General features: G+C 41.3%; 2 protein-coding genes across 2 annotated transcripts in view; both read right to left on the bottom strand.

The window, feature by feature from the left end:
- The window catches only part of cyfip1 (cytoplasmic FMR1 interacting protein 1), a 54016-nt gene extending 50361 nt beyond the window's left edge, over positions 1 to 3655 (bottom strand). The window contains exon 1 of the mRNA XM_076278557.1: positions 3459 to 3655. The gene's annotated coding sequence lies outside the window, so the exon portion shown is untranslated. The remainder of the gene's footprint in view (positions 1 to 3458) is intronic.
- Positions 3656 to 3977: 322 nt separating this feature from the next.
- On the bottom strand, positions 3978 to 21313 carry tubgcp5 (tubulin gamma complex component 5). Its single transcript, XM_076278556.1, has 24 exons — positions 20952 to 21313; positions 20622 to 20827; positions 20364 to 20417; positions 20162 to 20270; positions 19945 to 20041; positions 19342 to 19421; positions 18511 to 18646; positions 17639 to 17756; positions 17288 to 17377; positions 16862 to 16955; positions 15285 to 15555; positions 14552 to 14754; positions 13827 to 13942; positions 11908 to 12191; positions 11184 to 11382; positions 10568 to 10756; positions 7426 to 7608; positions 7137 to 7221; positions 6895 to 7015; positions 6486 to 6646; positions 6180 to 6305; positions 5854 to 5942; positions 4905 to 5005; positions 3978 to 4430 (listed from the first exon to the last, which is right to left on the bottom strand). The coding sequence occupies exons 2-24, from the start codon at positions 20753 to 20755 to the stop codon at positions 4384 to 4386; spliced, it is 3087 nt and encodes a 1028-aa protein (XP_076134671.1). The 5' UTR covers positions 20756 to 20827; positions 20952 to 21313; the 3' UTR covers positions 3978 to 4383.
- Between the last annotated feature and the right edge of the window lie 1204 nt (positions 21314 to 22517).

The raw sequence follows: 22517 nt of genomic DNA, 5'->3' as shown, positions 1-22517 counted from the left end.
AAGCAAACCAATGTTACACCCTGGCACCTAAGACAAACAAAACATATCATGCCCAAGATATGAAGGATATTGGTCTAATGCAAACACGTCCATCAGTCTCTCTTTGTTCAGCTGCAACTATCCCCAAACCATGAGTAGCCACTGCATATATGCATATATGCATTCTGCAATATATGATGAGTATATTGGATTTAATACCAGGTGAGAAAAACAATGCCAGTTGGGTTATAGATGACTGGTCGCATAGATAGACAGTGTGCTTCACAAGACTGCATACGCTTATACACACAAACACACACATCACAGCAAACTACAGACATGGGAGAATATGTCCATTCAACTGTGTTTTGCAGTCAGGTAACAATCCTTCCTCCTCATGCATTGATTCCTAAATGAAGCAAATCCATTGCAGTCTATGCTTGATGACAGAGGAAAACGTGATGGGTTTCCCAATCCTAACTGAAATGTCTTCTTATACTAGGCCTAACTTTCATCACATTGATTCATCTTCCACCAGAAACAAATGAGAGGCAGTATAAAATAAGCGTGAATAGACATGGAATGGAATAGTCCAAACACACCTCACCGAGTCGTATTCACATTCTTATCTTACTCCTGCTATGCACACACAAACACACACATCAAAGCATAACTTCCTGGAGTGGCAAGCTGATGGAGTATGGCTTTTTGACCCCTTCATTCTCTGCCTCCTCCATGGACCTCATTTCAGTGCTCTCCAGGTGATGCACACTTCTAATAATCGAGTACATCAAGAGGCAGAACCATACCGAAGACAATGCCACTCTAGCTCAAGACACAGAGGGAAAAATACAGCAACACACTGACACCCTTTTTTTAAAGTGATGCTCACTGGTCACCGGTAAAGCCCTGCAATTCATTTAATTTCACAGGAGGTGTCCTTGGAAGCCCTTGATGCAGGCCTTCTGATCTAAGGAGAATGGTACTTATGACATGTATTCACTCATTGTTTTCTTTTTCAGCCACCGATATCTCCATTCTTCCTGCTGGGATTGTCATAAAAGCAAGCCAGCGTAACCTCGTTAATCCAACCTATGCAATGTCAAGAATATGTGGCACACTATTCCCTTAACAGGCATCAATCTGGCAAACCATCCTGCTGACAAGATGTACTGGCTTGGTATAAGCAGTCCACATCAATAAGAGCAGTGGTGGCTAGAAGGGCTAAAGGCTAAAACTCTGATATCTGAATACCTACAATTAATGATGTTCAACTCATCGGCCTGATCTGTGCTCCCAGACACACTGAATAAACTTTTTTTTTTTAGATAGGCATTTGTTTGAGGGGATAGAATGAACAGTTTCCAACAGGCCTACTTGTTAAAAAGTTGTGTTATCAGTGTTCAGTAATATGGGCACCATTTTTATCATTTGAAAACAACCTGTGTTTAAGGATGTATCTTGTTTGTGTCTAGCACATGCATAAGCTCATAACCTCTTTGGCCATTGGACTCGGTTTGTGTGAAATACTGCAACTTAGGTAAGTTAATGGTCATCATAAGTAGAATTACAGTATCATAAGAAAAGTCAGCTCGGGTTTTTTTCTGGAGAATACGCCCAACCGCGCATTACACTACCAAACCACAGAGAGGAAATCTCTACAGGAAACTGAAACTTAAACTATTTTTGGCTTCTCTTATAGGGACCCCTTACAAAGCATTAAGGGTGTTTGTAGCCTACGGTCGAACCACCGCTTTGGGTATATCCTTACCAACCACCCCACTCAATATTTTCAGTGGAAAGGTTTTATCACAAATAACTGAAAATGAAACAGCCTTTTCACACCTCCAAGTTTCAAACGGTCTCATGAGTCTAGGTGTCAGATGTAAACAAATACAGTACACAACACTGACTATGTTGCTGATAATATTGCTATGGATATGACGCACAGAGCCTCTACCCACTAAAGGAAAAGGCCTCTACCTACTATAGGAAAATGGGTGAGTTGGACATGGGTGAGTTGAATCATCACATTTTACCCAAACCCAGTGCACTGCCTGTGAACTGCCCATGAAAAACACAAAATCAGAGTAGGAACTCTGATTACTAAGGGCACACACCCACACCTCCGCCCATGTCTGGCCCCCAAGAGGGTATGAAGAAAGCCCATCTTACTTGGCTTTCATGACAGTGTGGTCAACAGAGAGACGGGCCTTAATCTGTTTGGGTGGTGAGAGAGGATATAGCTAACTCTGAGCCACAGCAGGGTGTGTCTAGTCTGTATCGCACAACACACAGCACCCACACACAACATGCTCCAAAACCTTGAGCACAGCTGTCACGGTCCCTAATCCATCCGTTTTCGCTTCTCCTCAACCACAGCTGTTGACTATGGCTCACATGAGCAAGCAAATACACACAGTTCCTCTTTCAAGACAATGACAAGACAGGGACAAGATTTTGGTCTAATTATTCAGAACTTCATGAATGTGAAATGTGAATGTGAATTTCGTTTAGTCCACGATGTAAAAGTTAAAGACAGCACGGGAAATCGGTAGTTTGTGAAAATTAGGTGACTCCTGTCGAGTTCCAAAGTCAGACAACTTGCATCTCATTCAAACTGTGTCATAGGCTGCCTGGGGAGAAAAGTCAAACTGTGAGGTATTTTGGACTGAGCCTGGAGACCGGAGATTCCACAAGGAATAATGTACTGTGGGTCGAATATAAATGCCTTTTAGGTCACATAAATACTAACGAGAAACTGAATATTAGCCTATAGAAAACTGCAAAATATGATTCGGAAATGTCCACTTTCAACAATAGTAGCAAGTAATTCATTCCAACTATGAGGGAAAATCCGAGATATGTTCTAGCTTCAACAAGATCAGCTCTGTCGTTATGAACTGATTTAAATACAATAACACTGAAAATATGTGGCCAGAAATGTTACTCCTCTTGTCCTGGGGTTTACCCAGAGGTAATAATTACGCACGGGCGAGGAAGCTTGCTAGCCGTAACCGTTTGAGGATATTTTTTAAAAACCATCAACATTTTATTTTCTAATTTATCCATCAACAATTCTAGTTTAATTGATATGTACGTGAACCTGGGTTTGAAGAATGGGTTTGTGTACTCCAGTTGAGGTGAGGCGGGGCAATATTCCATAATCCATGTTTTTTTCTTACTCTGTGGCTAAACCTTTGCAGATTAGTCACACACGAGCTAGCACAGGCCCAAGAGTAGTTAGGTGAAATTAGTGTTACTTCACTGATATTTTCTTCAAACTTCGCCTTTTACAGTCAAACATTTCGTTATTTCTTGCTCAAAACGAACGCCGTTCGATAGTATTAACAACATTTAGGCTATGTTTGACATTATCCAACATAAAATGAGATCTGACACGTAAAATGAAACAAACTTTCGGCAGCTCAGGATACCTATCCCAGCTAGCACAGCTGACTTCGTAAAAAAGTACCCACCCTTTCTTCTTTTCCAAGGAAAATGGTCCGTTCAGTCGGCTTACAAATCCATGTACCGACTGTTTTTTGAGTTTAGATGTATTTCACTACATCCGCATGTTCTTCTTGTCAAAGTCGAACTTTTCCAAAGAGCTGCAAAAACTTTTCTTAGCTGCGGTGGAATCTCGCCTCTCGCCGATGTTATCGCAGGCAGGCGGGGAAGTCGAACTGGGAGTTCCTGCTCACTGTAACAGGGCAATGCAACAGGAAACCCCAGCTCCGAATTAAAGCAGACATCCACTAGGGGCATTGAGAGACTAGCTGGGAATACAGAATTGTTTTTGCCATGAAGTCATATGCTGATTGATATTCATATGACACAGGACAATGTAGGTTCTCTTATCCAAGGTGCATCAGTTGACTTCTGGACTTCAATTATTTAAGTTCAAGTGACAATAATGTTTAAAACATACATCATCATAAACACCACACTTATTAAACATAAAACAAGTAACACAACACAACAACTCACAGGTAACAAATAGTTTTATCATACATGAGAAGGACTTCCAATAGGACAAACAGCTTTAAGCAGCAACAGCTTTTATAAACTAAACATTTACACTCTTCATTTTATACATTTCTTTATTCCGCTCTTCCCTTTCTCTCTCTTTCCAGGGAGGACGACAAACACCCACACGGCCATTTATCGCCTTTGTGTGCTAATCTAGCCTGACTGACATCACCAGTCTCATGTGCTATGACATCATGTGTAAGACATCATTTGGTGGAGACGAACACAGGGCGCAGCAGTAGGCTAGCTGTCATACAGTTGGACAGTAAAGAGTACACAGGACTCATGTGAAGCATGGGCACTGGAGGGAATGGAGGGTGGACTGGGATGGACGCTGTAGCTGGAGAGGACAGCTGGCGACGGCGGCGGCGTTCAACACTGTTCGAACCCTGCCATGAGAGACAGCGCCAAGGCTTCCACTGGAGACGAAGAAGAAAAGCACAGGAAATTAAACTCCACGGCACAGCCATTATTCACGGATATAAATAGACTCTGGACCAAATAATAACAAAACAAATACATGGGAAAATACATGTGAAATAGATGCAGTGACGGCTGAAGCAACTGCATCATCATGCACAGTAAAGTTCCTTTTAGGCTTGGAGCCTTTATGTGAAGCCGGGCAGAACTGGCGAGTCTTTTATCTAAAAGTTATTTTAGCCCAAGCCAAGAGCCCACAAGTGGCAGAAGCACAATAAGAAGCAGAAGTTGTGATTATGCTCTTACGCTCACAATAAGAAGCAGAAGTTGTCTTTGTGCATACAAATATAATTGCAGTACTTTAAAATGTCAGTTTACTATCTAACTCAATAGTATGCAGATGGATAATACTGTAAAAGTGCCCCTAGTGAATAATCATTGAGAGAAACTAGAAACTGAGAGAGCGGACTTACAGTGGGGGAAAGAGCCTCTGCAGACAGCTTTGTTCAATATGGTCACCAGGAACATATGACAGCTTTTGAAGTCAGACTCCATTTTGGCGATGGACTCAATCCTAAAACAATACCAATTCTGTCACACACAACTCAGAAATGAACATGATTTTAAATCATCAAGAAGCGTTACATGTCCTGTATGTCATGTTAGATCCATAAGTATTTGGACAGTGACTACCACCACAATGGATCGGAAAAAAAGCAATGAAGCTGAGTACATTTTCATCTTTAATTCAAGAAGTTGAACACAAATCGCATTAACCGTTTAGGAATTACAGCCACTTATATATATTTTCACCCCATTTTTTCGGTTCAAAAATAATTGGACAGTTGACTGATAAGCTGTGTTATGACGAACTGTGCCCTATTTCCTCTTTATTCCATGACAAATTAAGTAGATAAACGGTCTGGAGGTCATTCCAAGCATTTGCATTTGGTAGCTGTTCATTGGAAATCCATATGCAGTCCAAAGGAGTGTTGATACTTCAGGCAAAGCACTGTTCCTTGGGGTTTGAAGAAGTAACACTGGAGCTTTTCAGGTGCTGCCTGTAAATCACTCCGCCCAAGTAGCAGTGCTTCGCCTGAATGTGAACATAGTACAAAGTATGTACAGTATATAATTACAAAATGGCTGCGTCTCATTTGACACTGTTGTAACTTTACAAATCACAGCATGTAAATAGGAAAATGTTGGAGTTCTTTTGTCACTATTAGGAGGTGTAGGCTACTGGAGCCGGCCACTTCGAGCCACCTGTGCTACTCTAGGCTAGCGGTGGGTGCGTCAGACCAAGTAACAGCACGCACGGAAATGAGAAGGGTATGTATCATCAAATCTTACTCTAAGGGAATACGGTGAATAAGTTAAAGTCCCAAAAAGTCGGCGTGTTCTTTTAAAGATCAAACTTACTTCCAGGCTCCAAATCCAGCTTGCCATCGATCAGAGAAGATGAGCACCAGGTTCAGCACCTTCATGATAGCCTCCTTAACAAAGCCAATCTGGAGAACAAATACCCAATTGCTAAAACATATTGGCCTGCAAATGACCTTGTTTCAGTACTAATATATTACATATTGATATGTTTATTAATGCATAATGAATGACAGAAAGTCTCATTTCTTCATTCTGAATAACAGTGGCAAGACATGAATGGCTATGAATAGCTAGAGACAGCATAATGTATTCATGCACTATAATCACTGGTAATCATTTCTTATCACAGGCACAACACGCACCTTCTCTCTCAGGAGGCAGCGGTCATGGATGGTGGACAAGTATCTGTAGTGGATCTTAATGAGCTGGTCCAAGTCCTTGGCTTCCTGCACCTGGTGCTGAAACTCCAGCCCAGTACTGTGCAGGATCTGTCCACACAAGAAGATATTGTGATTCTTAGAGGCAGTACAGCTATACAATATATGCCCTTTTACTGGGGGGGGAGAACTCAAATCCAAAGAAGAGCTATTAAATACAGTAGAGGGGGAAAAGAAGAAAACTATACTACTGCCATTTAACAACATTAACACATTGAACGCTGGCTTTACCCTGGTCATGATGAAGTTGTGCAAGGTGTTGACAAAATGCATGAGTTTGACTCGCAGCAGAAACATGCGGTGGATCTGCTGGTTAACAGGCTCTTTGGCTTCCTTGGTGGGTTCCTCTTCTGGTGACGCCCCCTCGTGTTTCTTAGCAGCAACTGTCAGATCTGAGAGAGCATAACACCACTTGACGTGTAACATGACACACACATAAAAGGCCACCAATGTGCATGCAATCACAAATTAGAAAGCATGACTCATGTCTTGGCCTGGGATCATAAGAAAGACAATGGGACAATTGAATTATGGCTAAACAGAGTCAAAGTGTGGACATTTAGAGATGAGCTGTTCTTTATCAATGCTCATAAAATAGGTCAGACTTAGAGATCAAGAGAGAATTCCTGAAGGTACATACCACTGAACCTTAGTGTGTCCAGGCAGTACTTTGCCCATTTAATCTGTAAAAGGAGCAGGAAGACTTGATTGTAAATCTTCTGGCACTCAGAGCTGATTACGATGTCCACTGGCCAGGGTACCTATGGGCAAAAACAGCCTGTGGTCATTTGAAAGAGCATTTCTATTAACGTTTTACTAAATAAATAGATGTTTTAGATTTTCCACACAAGACTGTCAATAAAGATCAATGAGGAACATTACCTTATAACTAAGCGTGAGTCCATCAAGGTTATTGATTGGCTGCTTTTTTCTGGCAGGGTCAATAGTTTCCAAAAATATTGATAATCTGCAGGACATGCAACATCATATTATTGATACAAGGAAGCAAACGTCCCCTTACAGTAAAAAGATACAATAAAATGTATGTTTCAATACACATAGTTTTTTTCTATATTGAATGATCAACTAAGACCCAGTTGCGGATTAGCTGTGATTAATTATTTGCAGTGAGATATCAGATTTAAATGGAGCTGGGAAGGAGGTGCAGTACCTGCTGCTGTCCTCTGGGTAGCGCTGTCCGACTGCCTCCTGAAGCTGCACGTTGAGGAAAGAGAGCTGCTGCCAGCTCTCCTTCTCCAGCACTTTATCAAAGATGGCAGTGTAGAAGTCGTACATGGTGTCTCCCGCCTCCAACAGGAAATAGTTCCTCATGGCCTGGAGGTACTCCAGCAACCTAGAAGTCACAGAGGCAGGGAAAGCAAGATTCTGAGCTTTAGAAAAGACAAATGGGTCATCTCTAATGACGCAACAGGGTTTACCAGGATATGCACTTCAAAGTCATTAGCAAAACATGTTCAACAGTGTACAGAGAAATTGAGATGCAGTTACTGTTGCATGCCATGCACACCCTAAAACAAGTTACCGTATTTTCCGGACTATAAGTCGCACTTTTTTTCATAGTTTGGCTGGTCCTGCGACTTAAATTCAGGTGCGACTTATATATGAAAAAAATTATATAATTGAACATGTTTTTAAATGTTAATTTATATTAACTGACATGAACCCTACATGAAACATTATCGTCTACAGCCTTGAGAGAGCGCTCTCAAATGCACAAGTCGTGAAACACACGTGCATACTTAAATCCTCAAATTACTGCCGGGATTCTATTTATAGCTGGGCCTCAGATTCGGACAAATAAAAGCCAGTATAATTTTGTTTCAATTTAACTCATAAAATAGCTCTTCTTAATAATTTATATTGTTGGTTGGTTTAATATTGTTGCCAACGAAGTCATTGTCCTACACCATGAGTCTCCAACACATTGCTCTCAAGCTACCAGTAGCACGCAGCCCCAGGTTAACCTACATTTAAACACAATTGTTGCTGCCAGGCATCAGCCTACGAATTTTATAAAAAAGTAAATCATGCCTAATTTAAAAAAGAACTAAATTTAGGCTACCTTAGACCTCTTTGGCTATACAGAATAAGGTTTCCCTTGCAGCACAGCACACGTTCCATGAATGAATGAATGAAAGCGGATGCCTTATCTCGCAATAAGCGGATGGACATCCCCACACTCTTTTATACATGAAACTTAATAGTGACCCAATGCCATTGATAGCCTACCGGTATGCTGCTCCAAACGAAAAGTAAAGGCCTATGTCTCACAGTAAAACGCAAGAAATTAAGGCCAATAGCTGACTCGAATAGGCTACAAGCCATGGTCCAAATAAAGGTGCTGTGCTTTGCCCAGCCATAAATTCAGGATTCACGATAGTCTGTCCCCTAAACATTCCTCACCCGTTATCTGGACATGCATGAAAACATTTGAAAACAAAACTCACTGCCATGTAATATTTGATCGCTGTTTTGCTACTAATTATCTTTCACGTGAATACGCACAGAAAGTGAAAGTAGGCCTACTATGCGCTCCGTGTCTGTAGCTGTCTGTTCACGTCCGCAATCGATTATAACGTTCCTCAAATGGAGAACACATCCATGTTCTCTCGCGTTATATTATAGGCTGTCATGCTTCTGTGTTTGCGGTTCCTGATCGCTAAACGTTTGTTTTCCTTTCCTGTCGATAGTGGTTGATGTAGAAGCATGTAATAGGCTATAATAATTTGACTTTAGCGGTGACAAATCCTGCTGAGAGAGAGAGAGCACGCCCAAAGTGGTCCTGCGCGCGCGCGCGTGTGTGTGTCTCTGCATGGGGTTCAATTGAAGTCAGAGTTGGTCCGCTTTCAGGCCGCTCCATTATTAGATTAACGTCAGACAGCGCTGTAAAATGTGTGGGAATTTCTCGCATTATGATGGCTAGCGTTGCGGGACTTTTATTAGTATGCTCAATACTTAGTAATAATTTATGCGCAATCCCACGCTGAAATTTAGGCCCTGGTTTTAAATAAATCTTTTTTTCTCTTGCTCTCTCGGCGAGCATTTGTTCTGCTGCCAGCTTGTGCCAATACGCTGTATCGTCCAAAATGCTTGATTGCATTGCATTCTCCACATTTTTAGCTAAAATGTCATGTACCATCAGCATTTTTGTTCAGTGAATCTTTTGTAAATTGCTTTACAAAACTACCACTATTCACTCCTTCGTCTTCAAGATTCCCTGTAGAATTCTCAATATTTTTGGCCTCAATGTGTTCAGTTACATAGTCTGTCTGTTCTTAGTCTTGGATTTTGTGAAATAAATTTCTAAATATCACCTGCTTGCTGCAGCTTCGGTCTGCACGTCCTTTTAAAACCGCATATTTTTCTCTCTCGAGCATTTAATCTGCTGCCGGCTTGTCTCTCCACATCGTCCAAAATGCTTGATTGCATTGCATTCTCCACATTTTTAGCTAAATTTTTATGTACCATATAAGCATTTTTGTTCAGTGAATCTTTTGTAAATTGCTTTACAATTACCGTCGGGCCTATATGCCTATTGCCTGGCTTGCCTCAGCTTCGGTCACCTCCTTTTAAAACCGTCTTTTTCTCTATCGTGAGCATTTAATCTGCTGCCAGCTTGTGACTCCACATCGCCCAAAATGCTTGATTGCATTGCATTCTCCACATTTTTAGCAAAATTTTCATGTATCATATCAGCATTTTTGTTCAGTGAATCTTTTGTAAATTGCTTTACAATTACCGTCGGGCCTATAGGCCTATCGGCTTGCTTCAGTCAGGTCTAAAACTGCATCTTTTTCTCTCTTGTGAGCATTTAATCTGCTGCCAGCCTGTGACTCCACATCGCCCAAAATGCTTGATTGCATTGTATTCTCCACATTTTAGATACATTTTGGTGTACCACATGGTATTTTCTTTCAGTGAATCTTTTGCTTTGCAATGACCTTCCTGCCCTCCTCTTGGCTGCCTTCACTCCTTCGTCTTCATTAACACTAATATTTTTGGCCTCAATAATCCAGTTACATAGTCTCTTTTTTTGGTTTTTGATTTTGTGAAATACATTTCTAAATAAATGCGACTTATAGTCCGGTGCGACTTATATATGTTTTTTTCCTGTTCATGACGCATTTTTTGACTAATGCGACTTATACTCAGGAGCGACTTATAGTCCGGAAAATACGGTAGCTGTAATGAACAGTTAATTATTGTGTTACACATGCACTCCAAGTTAAAGAACTCCAAGAAAAATATATTTCAGTCATTTTTAACACCACCAGGTCAGCCTTGAACTTCACCTGTAGTCTTTCTTCAGGGTCCTCATGAGGTTCCCACAGCACTCGATATACCTGCGGTCAATGTGGGGGTACAGACAGGAGCGTAGCGTCAGCTCAAAGGTCTGACATGTCACTGACTCAGACGAGCGGTCCACCATGACATCACCACCGGAGAACTTCTCATGGAAGTCACTCTGCTCTAGGTACAACCTAATGGAGAAAAGGAACAGTCACTTGATGTCACCAGAGAGCCAGTGGTGCGTTCAAAAAGGCATTCCACCACCAAAGTAAACCAAAGAAGAGTATGATCGTATACCTGAAGTAGTATATGATGTTATCGAAGTTCACTTAAATTCAGTTTTAGTTCTAAGTTACATTACTGATTATTACACATTTGTTATATATTCATAACACGTTAGTTAAATTGCTATATTAGTTTATTATTGTATATTCATAATAATTTAGCTAGATTACTAATTATGACATATATATGCAGCAGAAAGTATGACCACATTGTATAATGTAACCATGGTTGTTGAAATGTATTGGTTACCACTCAGACAGTACTCTACTCTGTTCTACATCCAGTTGTAGAGGCATCTATGTGTTTTGCATTAACGTTAACTATGCAAATGACCTTGCAAAGTTGATGGCCAGCAGAGGGTCATGGATGTCCTCCAGCTCCAGATGCCGCGCCACAATGGACTGCATCTTGATGAGGCTCCGCTTGGTGGCCTGTTGCTCAGTGACCGTATCCGCGGGCGACTCCTCTCCCCGGCGAAGCCGTGACTGCACCGATTCCAGGAAGAGTGTGTACACGCTCTTCCTCTCTGCATCTGTGTGTGTGTGAGGGAGTTGTTTTTAAACAACTAACACATTGTGTAGTTCCATTGTGTAAAGGTGTAACAAGTAGTGTTAGTCATATAGTCATTGAAAATGGGTTTGTGTTTGTGTGTGTGTGTGTGTGTGTGTGTGTGTGTGTTTGTGACAGACCAGTGGAAACACATTGTTATCAAATGTCGCTGTGCATTCAATGCATTAATAGAGCAAATGTTTTTGTATCGAGCTAAAAGAACAAATCACAGGCATAACAGGCACAGGACTACTTTGCATGGCACACAACTTTGTGTGCTTTGCTCACATACAGAGCTCTAACCACTCACTGAAAACAACACACTATTTACCTTTAATATGTAAAAATGACACAAAGCAGTGTTACACCACAGGCTTTGTCAGCCTTCACTAATCTCATTTATTCTCCTTCCTATCTCACGACAGTCACATACCCACCTCCAGGCGACTCATCAGCTTTATGTTCTCATTTATTTTTCTCATCAATTTACCGGCGGTCAGACACCCACCTCTGGCCGACCCCTCGTGCTGCTCGGCCTCCTTGCAGTCCAGATTTTTGAGCAGCTGCATGGACTTGCCGGCCATGATGATCTGCTTGAGCACAGGCTTTAGGAAGGACACCATGGTGTGCTGTCGGCTATTGCCGCCTCCGGCGCCGGCCTGGTCACCTCCAGAGCTCCCACTGGCTGCGTCGCTCAGTCGTTCCTCGCCCCCGTCCACCGCCTCGGACACGCTGTACAGGGTGTAGGTGGCGTACCAGAAGTCCCGGTGGTCCACAGGCACGTCTTTGTTCCTAATGGAAGAGGGATGGAAACAACTCACTGAGTGACAGATGATGTGTGATTGTTTCTTTTTATATATATTTGTATTGACATGTTCAAACAAGAGTATGAAAGAAACAAGTAAAGACATGGAGACGAGCTGAAAGCAAACAAAGATAAACTTAAGATTTTCAAGAGCAAGACTGATCTTTCCCACATAACAACTGCAGTATACTGTATGTAGCTGCTTTTCATACAACAGGCAGGACATTTCTGATCAAATTAATATCACTTAACATGACAACTGGAAAAAGGTCTACATCTGGCATGCTTTGAGTTGAAACATTGCAAGATGCAATCTCGATAAAAGATGAAACATAAAACGTGCATGTGAAACCCTATTCTTGATAGGGCGGCGGAAATCCCTCCAAGCAGCAGTTTGTTTTGCCTTTTTTTAACTCGCGCACAGCATGCAGAGTTAACACCACTGTTACGGATGGAAGCAGAGATAGGGGTGATGCTCTGATCTTCCTCAGTCATCTCAGAAAAGCGTTTTGTCTGTTCACATAAATCTACCTGAACTATGAGGAATTACTGAAAAATTTTTTTTTAATCTTTGCGGTCTTTTGTGTGAGCATGTCTGTGGCATGTCTATGGCTTTTGTGTGAACGGTTGTGGCTTAAATTGTTGGTACCCTTCCAAAAAAAGACAAACTCTCTGATTCCTTCTCTTATTCTTTGCAACTGACAAAATGAATCAGCATTCATTAATGTTTATTCCATGTTTTATTACAATATTTGGAGTTAAAGGTGAAGTCTCATTTGAATGATGGAACCTTTTATCTAATAGTGACCTGTTGATCTTTAGATCTTTCCATAGCCCTGAATGAGACTTCTGCGTCTGTCAACAGGTAACTTTGCCCACTCTTCCCGAACAAACTACTCTAGCTGTCACTTGATGTCACCAAAGAGCCAGTGGTGCATTCAAAAAGGCATTCCACCACCAAAGTAAACCAAAGAAGAGTATGATCGTATACCTGAAGTAGTATATGATGTTATCGAAGTTCACTTAAATTCACAGTTTTAGTTCTAAAGTAATAACTTTGTCCACTCTTCCCGAGCAAACTACTCTAGCTGTCTCAAGTTCTTCTGATAGCCTTACTTTTTAATGGTTGTCTATCATTTTCTTTCTGATCTCCATTGGCCATTCTTTCCTTTGATTTCCCTAGTCCATTTTCATTTTGGTGACTACTTTTCTCCACTTAAATAGGCTGAATGACTAAGCTCAAACGCATCTATAATACTAAATTAGGTTAAACAGTTAGTTCAAACATCACTATAATCCAATAATTTAGCATTTTTTTAGGAGTACCAACAAAACTGTCCAGACCATGTAAAAAAATATTTGTAAAATAAACAACAAATCATCTCTTTTACATACCAAAGGCATGTAGCCTTTAAAGGATGAAATTAAGCATTCTTTCAATAATCTGTAAGGGTACTAAAACGAGTTAGCAGCACAAAAATATGAGATGTGTGAATCGGCCTCATCTTTCTCATCTCAATACTGTCAGTCACATCACAGCACGTCAGAGCTGCATCTTGTGGCTTTGATATCGGTTATCTGTTAATCTCATGAGATCATCTGCTGTGCTCGTTATTTCATACCGCTGAATGATAAACTCTTTAGCGGGATCAAAGAGGTGGCCGTGCACAATCCACTCGTCCACGATCTCCAGATAGGGCCGCACAGTCTCCACCCACAGAGAGAAGAGCAGAGCCACCTGGACACAGAGAGAGGAAGGGAACAAGAGAGGGAGAGAGAGAGAGAGAGAGGAAGAGGAAGGAGGGAGAGGTACACACTTTGGTCATCCTTTCAAGTCCATTAAACACCTATGAGTCAGAGGTGCACAAACAAGCAGACGTGCACTTTAACATCCTGGAAACCAACCGCACACTAATTCGCACTCTCCCCAAGCTTCTGCTGTTTTGCCTGTGTGCATTGTGGTGCTCATGCACGTCAGCACTCACAAACAGGCACTCGTAACAGACACACATTGTTTGCAAAGCCATACCAAATACACAAAACATATGTACACACACAATTATACAAACCTACCCCCAGTTGTATATATTGCCCACACAGTTGTAATATATTGCCCACACTATTGTACTCGATATATAGACCCTTTCAACAATAAAAACAAAAACAATGCTTGAACGTTCTATTTGGTTCCCAATCTACTTCCTCTGCATTAAGATAACATATGGTATGTTAAAACGGAAGCCTTGTGGGGCCAACTATGATGCTGATAATGGAACTCTCTTGAAAGGGTCTATAGTCACTCTCTTAAACACATAGACACACGGTACGTTCAGTAATAGAGTCTCACCGCCTGTTCAGATGCTTCTCCAGCACTGTCATACTCTAGGATAGCCTTGTAGAGGGTGTTGAGTAAGTGAGATGCCCGCACCACATTTGGCGTGCCAGGGGGCACTTCTGCCACACCTGTGCAGAAGACCCTGTGCAGCACCTTCACCTGGGCCAGGTGAGGCTTGAGACGCTCCAGCACGGCAGACAACGTCACAGTTTCATCTGGGGGCCAGGATAAGAGATCAGAGGAAGATTTTCTGTCATTTACTACATATAAACTACATATACCATTGTCCAACGCACCAATGTACCTCGTATGCAATATAGAGTACGTGTTTCTAGGAAGTGGACACCAATACTTTACTTTTGTTTGTAGCTCTCTTTACTAGCTGAGTCATAGAAGCACCACTAAATAATATCCATATCAATCTTGGGGACAAGAAAAACGTGACATCCATTTGAACCTTACATAATGGCAAAATACAATCAGATTTAGGAGATAAACAAATAATAAATGAGCAAATAATCAACACAGTGCCCTTCTCTGCAGACAGGGCTGCATCATGCTCCAAATTTCCCATTTGTGGGTAATAGGTTTCAGCAAGTAATTCTACTCTGGAAATGCATCACCACACATACCATAATCCCCCCATAATATGCTGTGTGAACTTGAGGGTGAACCTGAGTGGATGCCCACTAATTGCCTTGGGCAGCTGTGTCGTGCTGGGAAAGTTAAGCAACAGTGGGGGCACCTTTGCCAATGAGCTCCTTCTCAATGGCGGTGAGCTCCTCTTTGAAACTGGTGAAGTACTTGTAGAGCGCCCACACAAAGGCTTGGTACGTCCTGAAGGGGGGCTCGGAGCCCTTCTTGGTCGAGGACGAGGAAGAGGAGGTGGATGAAGAGGAGCCCCCTGGGGGCCCGGTCTCGGTGCTGTAGCCCGTCACCTCGTCAATAAAACGCTGGAGCCGGGAGACTGCCTGCCCGTACGCGGCGATGTGTTCCAGCACAGAACGCAGGCAGTTCTAAAACAGAGGAACAAGAATCAAAAAGGGGTATACCGCTAAAATACACATGTAAATGTCCCTCTGAAACAGGTATGCTGTTGACTGTTTGACAATTTCATGATTTTTATCAGGCAGGTGTTCATGTACTCCTTTCTTATGTTGTTGCTACTTTAAAAAAAAATCAATTTGTTATCTATACAATGCCTTTAGCAATCAACATTGTCTCAAACTGCTTTATTAAAGGAGAATTCCGGTGTGATTTTGACCTAAAGTGTTTTGAAACATGATACCGAGTGTGAACGTATGTCTCATAGCCCATCTCGGCTTGTCCCCTGCACTCCGAAATCTGGCGCTAGTTAGCCGATGCTACCAACAAGGCGGTCAATGGTGGTGCCTCGGCATCGGCATAGCCATGCAAATAAATCACTGTTTTATACCATTTACGAGGCTCAATGTATCTCCACACTTCATTGGTAGACTTCCGAGGGCCCTGACATTTAAAACGAGACATTGAGAACTTTGAAAAAGCACTGGTAGTTTACTTACAAGACGATTTATACAGACAGTATCTTCTCGAAGTTTAGCGTTTGCAGCCATCTTGAATTTAGTCACGATAAGTCGAGCGACGAGTAAGAATGAACAGGTATGATAAGGGATCAGATTCCAAAAATAATTCCGTGGAAATGCATGGATTCCAGTTGCTGCTACTGGAAGAAACTGTAATCCATGCATTTCCACAGAATTATTTTTGGAATCTGATCCCTTATCATACCTGTTCATTCTTACTCATCGCTCGACTTATCGTGACTAAATTCAAGATGGCTGCAAACGCTAAACTTCGTGAAGGTACTGTCTGTATAAATCGTCTTGTAAGTAAACTACCAGTGCTTTTTCAAAGTTCTCAATGTCTCGTTTTAAATGTCAGGGCCCTCGGAAGTCTACCAATGAAGTGTGGAGATACATTGAGCCTCGTAAATGGTGTAAAACAGTGATTTATTTGCATGGCTATGCCGATGCCGAGGCACCACCATTGACCGCCTTGTTGGTAGCATCGGCTAACTAGCGCCAGATTTCGGAGTGCAGGGGACAAGCCGAGATGGGCTATGAGACATACGTTCACACTCGGTATCATGTTTCAACACAATTTAGGTCAAAATCACACCGGAATTCTCCTTTAAGCCGAAGACTAACATTTTCTTTGGGGTTGTAGGAACATAAAAAAATCTTGTCTGATAATACTGACAATACACTGAGTGCCACATTAGAATGACTCACTAGCTGTAAACCATTTATAGTGACCTAATGAACTACAAATTAAACTCACACTGGTTAGGTGTGTAACCACCACGTCATTCCGAACCACTACTTTGCCATCATGGTGCTGAAATATGAAGAGCTTCTTCACTCCTGAAAGTAGCCTGAGGGAAAGGAGAATGAGTTCAGTGGCTTCCTTATCGGGAGATATCTCAAGGATATTTGATACTCCTCAGCAAGAAAGACTATGGTTTTCCTTGGCAAATCCTCTAAAGCCACTTTGTTATGCTGCAATGTTATACCTGCTCAAAAATAAGAGCAACCATTTCTTCATTCATTGACTTATTCATTTATTCACTGGAAAGAAATACAATGACCCAGTCATGGTTTGTCTACCCGTAACGTCTGATTATGAGGAAGGAAAAAACAATGTAAAGACCTTTACAACATCTAATCATAAAACCTGTTCATCAATGATAATCTGCTCCAATCTTACCAGAGAGTCTCTCGTATCACTTGAGTCTCCGTGACAAAGGCCTTCTCTTCAGGCAGGTACAATGGATCAGTGTTGTACAAGTGCTGGTCCCTACATAGAAAAAATAGAAATGAGTTCTTGAACCGGAATCTGGTTCTGGATCAGTGATCACACATTTGTGTTTGCAAGCACTGATTTGGCATTCAGCATAAGGTGTTTTCTTGCATTGCTGTTTCCTGATATGTCCACAGCAGAGCAGTTTAGATTTCAAAGACAGCAGATCAGGTAAATAGGTGCCAATTGGGTTCTGAGATCAAGCCAATCAGTGTTTGCCGTGTGCTGCTGACGGTGCGGACGGAAAGCGGATCTCACCAGACATTGAGCAGGTTGGAGTGCAGGTGGAGGCTGTGGGGAAAGCGGGGGCTATGTGGCACCCAGTAGGGAGTCACCACATGCTGCTCCAGCCATGCCCTGGCATCAGGCTCGCCCACTGGGTACAAACCAGCACAGAGAGCACCGAATCAACACAGAGATCCGTGAATTGACAGAGAGATCACTGACAGAGCAAATAGATCAGTGATCATTGATAGAACACAATTCTACACAATGATATGTAGAGAGAGAAATCTCTGGTATACTATTGCACACACTTTTATTGAATTCAACTTACAGTAGTGATTTCAGCAGTATATTTCTGTCCCTCAGACCCATATCACCAAAACCCATGACAGTGTTTCCCACAGAATTGAATTCCATTTGTGGTGGTTGGTTTGCAGAATTAACTTGAATACAACAGTTTTTAACAAATTAGCACAGCGTGGTTATGATGCTAACCAGATTTAAGCACAATTTAGTACAACCTGGAAAATCATTGTGTGGTGGTCAATGTTGATATTGTGGTGGGCCGCCACAAATAAGTCAATGTAAGGGAAACACTGCATGACATTAATGTTATTAGCCAATTTGACTTATTAGTTAAGTCAAAGGGGCACGAGTGAGTTGTGACATTTGGTATGCATGCCAAATGGTTAGGCTGTCATTAAAAAAAGGAGATAACACACATGAAAGAGAGCACTCCTCAAAGCAGAGATATGAGCCTAGTCCGCACAGAAAGCTTAAAGAAGTCACCCTTTGTCTGATTCTCCATGTCTGTTATTAGTGGGGGGAAATCTCTTCCATTTCTTTTCTGTTTAGGGTCAATCATTTTCATTGTTCAGGTTCCTCGGTGAATGCTGAGGTCTTACCTGTCCACGTAACAGAGACATTTTTGTCAGCCTGGTCCTGGTCCTCTTGTGGGGTTCTGTCCACCTGTATCCCAGAATCCTCTCTGCTGAGAGGCTGCTGGCTGTCGTCTTCGTCGCTCTCATCTTCAGACCACTCCTGAGAGACAGAGTAGTGCGGATGGTTACACACTTCTTTCATCAACTGTCTCACTTGGAGTAGTGCATGTTGGGATCTCATTATTTTCATTTAAAAGATATCTGTGTTGGTTTCGAAGCCCTCTAGGAACAGATTGAAAGGCTCTATTCTCAGGATCTGAGAAGTTTATAGTCTGGAAGTTTTCAACAGCTGAGTGTAAATTGGGAAAATGCACACTTACTCGGACAAGTGCTAGCCCTAATCAACTGAATGCACTAAGCAGAAGTAAGTCGGACTGCACACCCATACTGGCATTTTTAATGTCAGTGTCTTGATACCACAAAGTCATTTAGGGCCAGAGCTCTTCTTCAGCATGTTCAACTGAGAAGAGTTTACTGCCATCAGATTTCTGGCTGGACAGCAAAGCTATTGGCACATCCATCTCTCAGCGTAATGTTGACATACATGTTAACATCAAAAGACACCTTTGCAAGCTACACCAGGCGTGTACGTGCCGCTATCGCGTCTGGTGTAGCTACTTCCATTGATTCTAGTGGAAGCTAATTGTTGCAGCAGACGCAATGTGAACAGAACGCTTCAGTTACGCGCCTGGTGTAGCTTCCCTGTTAGAATGCCATTTCTCCATCCTCAAGTAGTTTGGGTCTGGTTTTGGCAGTGGATGAAAGACAAAAACAGGGGGTGGTTAATGTACTCACCGGAGTGTCTGGGAAGGGTCCCGTGTCGATATCTTCCCCTTCTAATAAATACTTAGCCCAGTCAAAAGTGTCTTCTTTAACTGCATAACATTAAAGCAAAGGCCAAAGATTATGGTAAGGTTATGGTAAATGTCGGAAACTAATGATTCAGTCAGTGGGATTACAGAAACTACACATCATATAATAGTAACAGGGTTGTTATAAATATAAAATTAACAAAAAAAATAATGACAAAAAAAAATAATTTTCATGACTTACTATATACTGTAATGAATGGTACAATATACTGACGAATGATTTCAGAGCAGCCGCGTAGCGTTCAAGAATCTTTTTACTTTTTTAGAGCGAGAGATGAAAAAATGGGATTTAATAAACAAAGTTGGGCTACTCAAGCAAGCAGTGAAGCTAATACACCGGTTCTGCGTGAAAGTATTTGTATTAATGTATTTTGGCAAGTACATTTTAAACTGCTACAACAAAATTCCCTGATATTCAATGACTTTGCCCCAAAAAATATAAAATTCCCTGACTTTCCATGTCTGGAATAGTTTTTCCAAAATTCCCTGATATTCCAGAAATTCCATGACCCGTGGGAACCCTTACCTGCTTCTTTTATTCTGGGCCTTTCACTGAAATTGGTGTTTGATGGTGAATCTGACAGGAAGAGCAGCAGGGACAGTATACCATGATGAGCATCCGTCTAGCACACAAAAGCACAGAAATGTCAAGTGAGTATTTTCTTATGAAGAAACAGAACTAGGCTCTGCAACTGTGTTTGGCCATTCCTTCTAATAATGTGGGTCAAACTGAAACACTGTACCTTGAAACCTTCAGTATTTGGAAGGGGAGAGTTCAGAAACTCATTGGTCAGTCTCATCCAACTATCTGCTTTGCTCACGTCTGAGTGAATCATCAGCTTTTCATAGATCCTGTAGAATCATATCTGGTCAGCACTACAAAACATCCCCCAAAATATAATAGCCTACACAGAAACCCAAACAACGGACTGTGTGTAGACATACCCATTTACTTTACGTTGCACTTTGTGGCTGTTGACGTCAAGGAAGCGATGAAACCTAACGTGATGACATAACACACAAACATTTTATTTCCAAGCCACTCTCCAAACTTCGACTCACATTTTGTCCGTAGAGTTCCACTAAAATGAGACTATGTTGTACGATGAAAGAGTTGCATGTTGAAGAGTTATTTGCTGTTGTACATTACTCAAAACAAACATTGCTGCACATTCTTTGCTGACAAGGCGTATCTTGACTTACCGAAAATTTGACCATGTGAATTTCAGAGCTAACTGAAAGTTCTGATCCTCTTCGTTTTGTATACCAGTAAAATGCTTTATCAGATGTTTTGTCTCTTGTTCCATCTCTTTCTCGAATTTCGTCCAGTGCGCCATTGTAGCTTCCCAGTAACGTTATCATTTATAAAGCAGTATTTTACAGAAGGTAAACTTGCGTTATGGATAACGCTGTAGCAATAAATAAAAAAAAAATCTAACGTTAGCTAGCCAAGCTACTTTCCAGTGGGTTGGCTAATGTCTCTAATGCTTGTGTCCAATAATAACGTTAGAGGTTGCAATCGTAATCACTTACAGCCAGTCACCTTTGTTTTTCAGCCCGATTTGATACAACATTTACGTTACAGTCCACTGACGTCAATTGCTAAATTAGTGGTGTTCACTTAAATGAGACACTGGTGCAAGCTAGCTAACTGCCAGTCAGAACAGTAGTAGTAGTGGTAGGCAGGCATGTTGATAGCTAGGCTTAGCCCCTAAAGGAACTGACTATAAGGCAAATAAACGTCTAATAGTCCGTATGATTGCATTAAATGTAACACAACATAAATGCCCATCTATTTACAACAATGATACATTTCAGAGTTCTTAGCTTATTCAGCTATATAGCATAGGTTTCCACATCTCCTGTCCAACACAGCGTCCATCCATCCATTTGTTTTCTTCCCTCGGCAACTAAACCTGCCGCTCCGCCCTAGCAGAAAACTGGTTGGCCAACCAAAACCTTGTTCGGGGTTGCACAAAACCGTACACCCTTTCATAAGTGAATTTCAATTTCAATTTCAAAGTAAATAGGCTAATGAAGATATCTTAGCAACATCATTTTTCACATCACTTCCACATGCCCTTTCCTTGAATATGTAATTCAAGGAAAAATCTTCATCATTCACTTTCTGCTGAAATAGGTAAAAAATGTCTCACTACACTATAGGCTATTTATTTTTTAAAGCATGTGAAGCTAGCCTACTATTAAAGGTCATGAACGTGAGAGGTGCGGAGTGTGTGTGTGTGTGTGTGTGTGTGTGTGTTTGTTATATGAGTAGATGTTTGTTTAAATAACTGAAAAGTACACAGGCTACACTGTTATTTTTTATTGCCTATTAATGTACATTTTTCATGTTTATTCTTATTATTATCTGATTAAAATGTAGGCTAGCAACAGGCACATACCTTGTTAGCCTATAAAATTGGGAGTGGTCTTAATTAACATTCTCATTAAATTTCACATCCTCTGAAATTAAGGAGTGGTCTGTGGTTTGATTTACTATTGTACTGTAAGCAAGGAAGACTGAGCATGATGCAAACCATGATAATCCAAAAAATGCCCCACAACAAAAAAAAACGGGTAAGCAGTCTGGTTTAAAGCCCAAGGGTCTATTAAGATACATTGCTGTAAACAGAGGTAAAATAATGCTGCTATTATTGCAATTGTTTATGAATTAGAGATGTGTGTTATATAAAAATATATATTTTCATTTTTTTTTTTCAGGAACCTTGGCCAATGAACAAATCTGTATGCAAACTCGTGCCACGTTTTGAGGTCCTGTTAAGTATTTTCCTGGTGGAATTACTGGGCTGGACACTGTTGATTTGTTTTTTCATGTGTCAGATCCATACTGTATCCTTACTTTTTCAAACTGCTACAAAAAAGTTTGGTCATTTTAACTTTTTGAAAAATTCTTGAAAAGTTAGAAATTGAAAATGCAGGTGCTACTGACTGGAAATTCAGACTTTTATCTCACAACAAAACAAAAACCCTTATTTTGAAAATGGGAGTCGGCGGTGGGCGAGGCTCCATTGTTTCCTTTTTTTTAGTCTTGAAAACTTTGTTGCGCATGATGTTGTTATTCATACAGGGGCGCCA

Source organism: Alosa pseudoharengus, unplaced genomic scaffold (genome assembly GCF_046254945.1).
Source record: "Alosa pseudoharengus isolate Yale_2024_CS ecotype anadromous, Long Island Sound unplaced genomic scaffold, YU_APseudo_1.1 YU_APseudo_1.1_scf_11, whole genome shotgun sequence".
NCBI classification, from domain to species: domain Eukaryota; kingdom Metazoa; phylum Chordata; class Actinopteri; order Clupeiformes; family Clupeidae; genus Alosa; species Alosa pseudoharengus.
Note: the sequence above shows the minus strand (reverse complement) of the source record. Positions and strands in the feature narration are given on the sequence as shown.

Bases quoted from the DNA above. Each gene is read 5' to 3' on its own strand.
- tubgcp5 (XM_076278556.1), bottom strand. From the start codon at position 20,755: ATGGCGCACTGGACGAAATTCGAGAAAGAGATGGAACAAGAGACAAAA. The intron at 14,755-15,284 runs GTGCCCCCACTG...CCTGGCCCCCAG, and splicing joins GAAGGAGCTCATTGGCAAAG to ATGAAACTGTGACGTTGTCT. The intron at 7,222-7,425 runs GTACTGCACCTC...CATGTCCTGCAG, and splicing joins TACCCAGAGGACAGCAGCAG to ATTATCAATATTTTTGGAAA.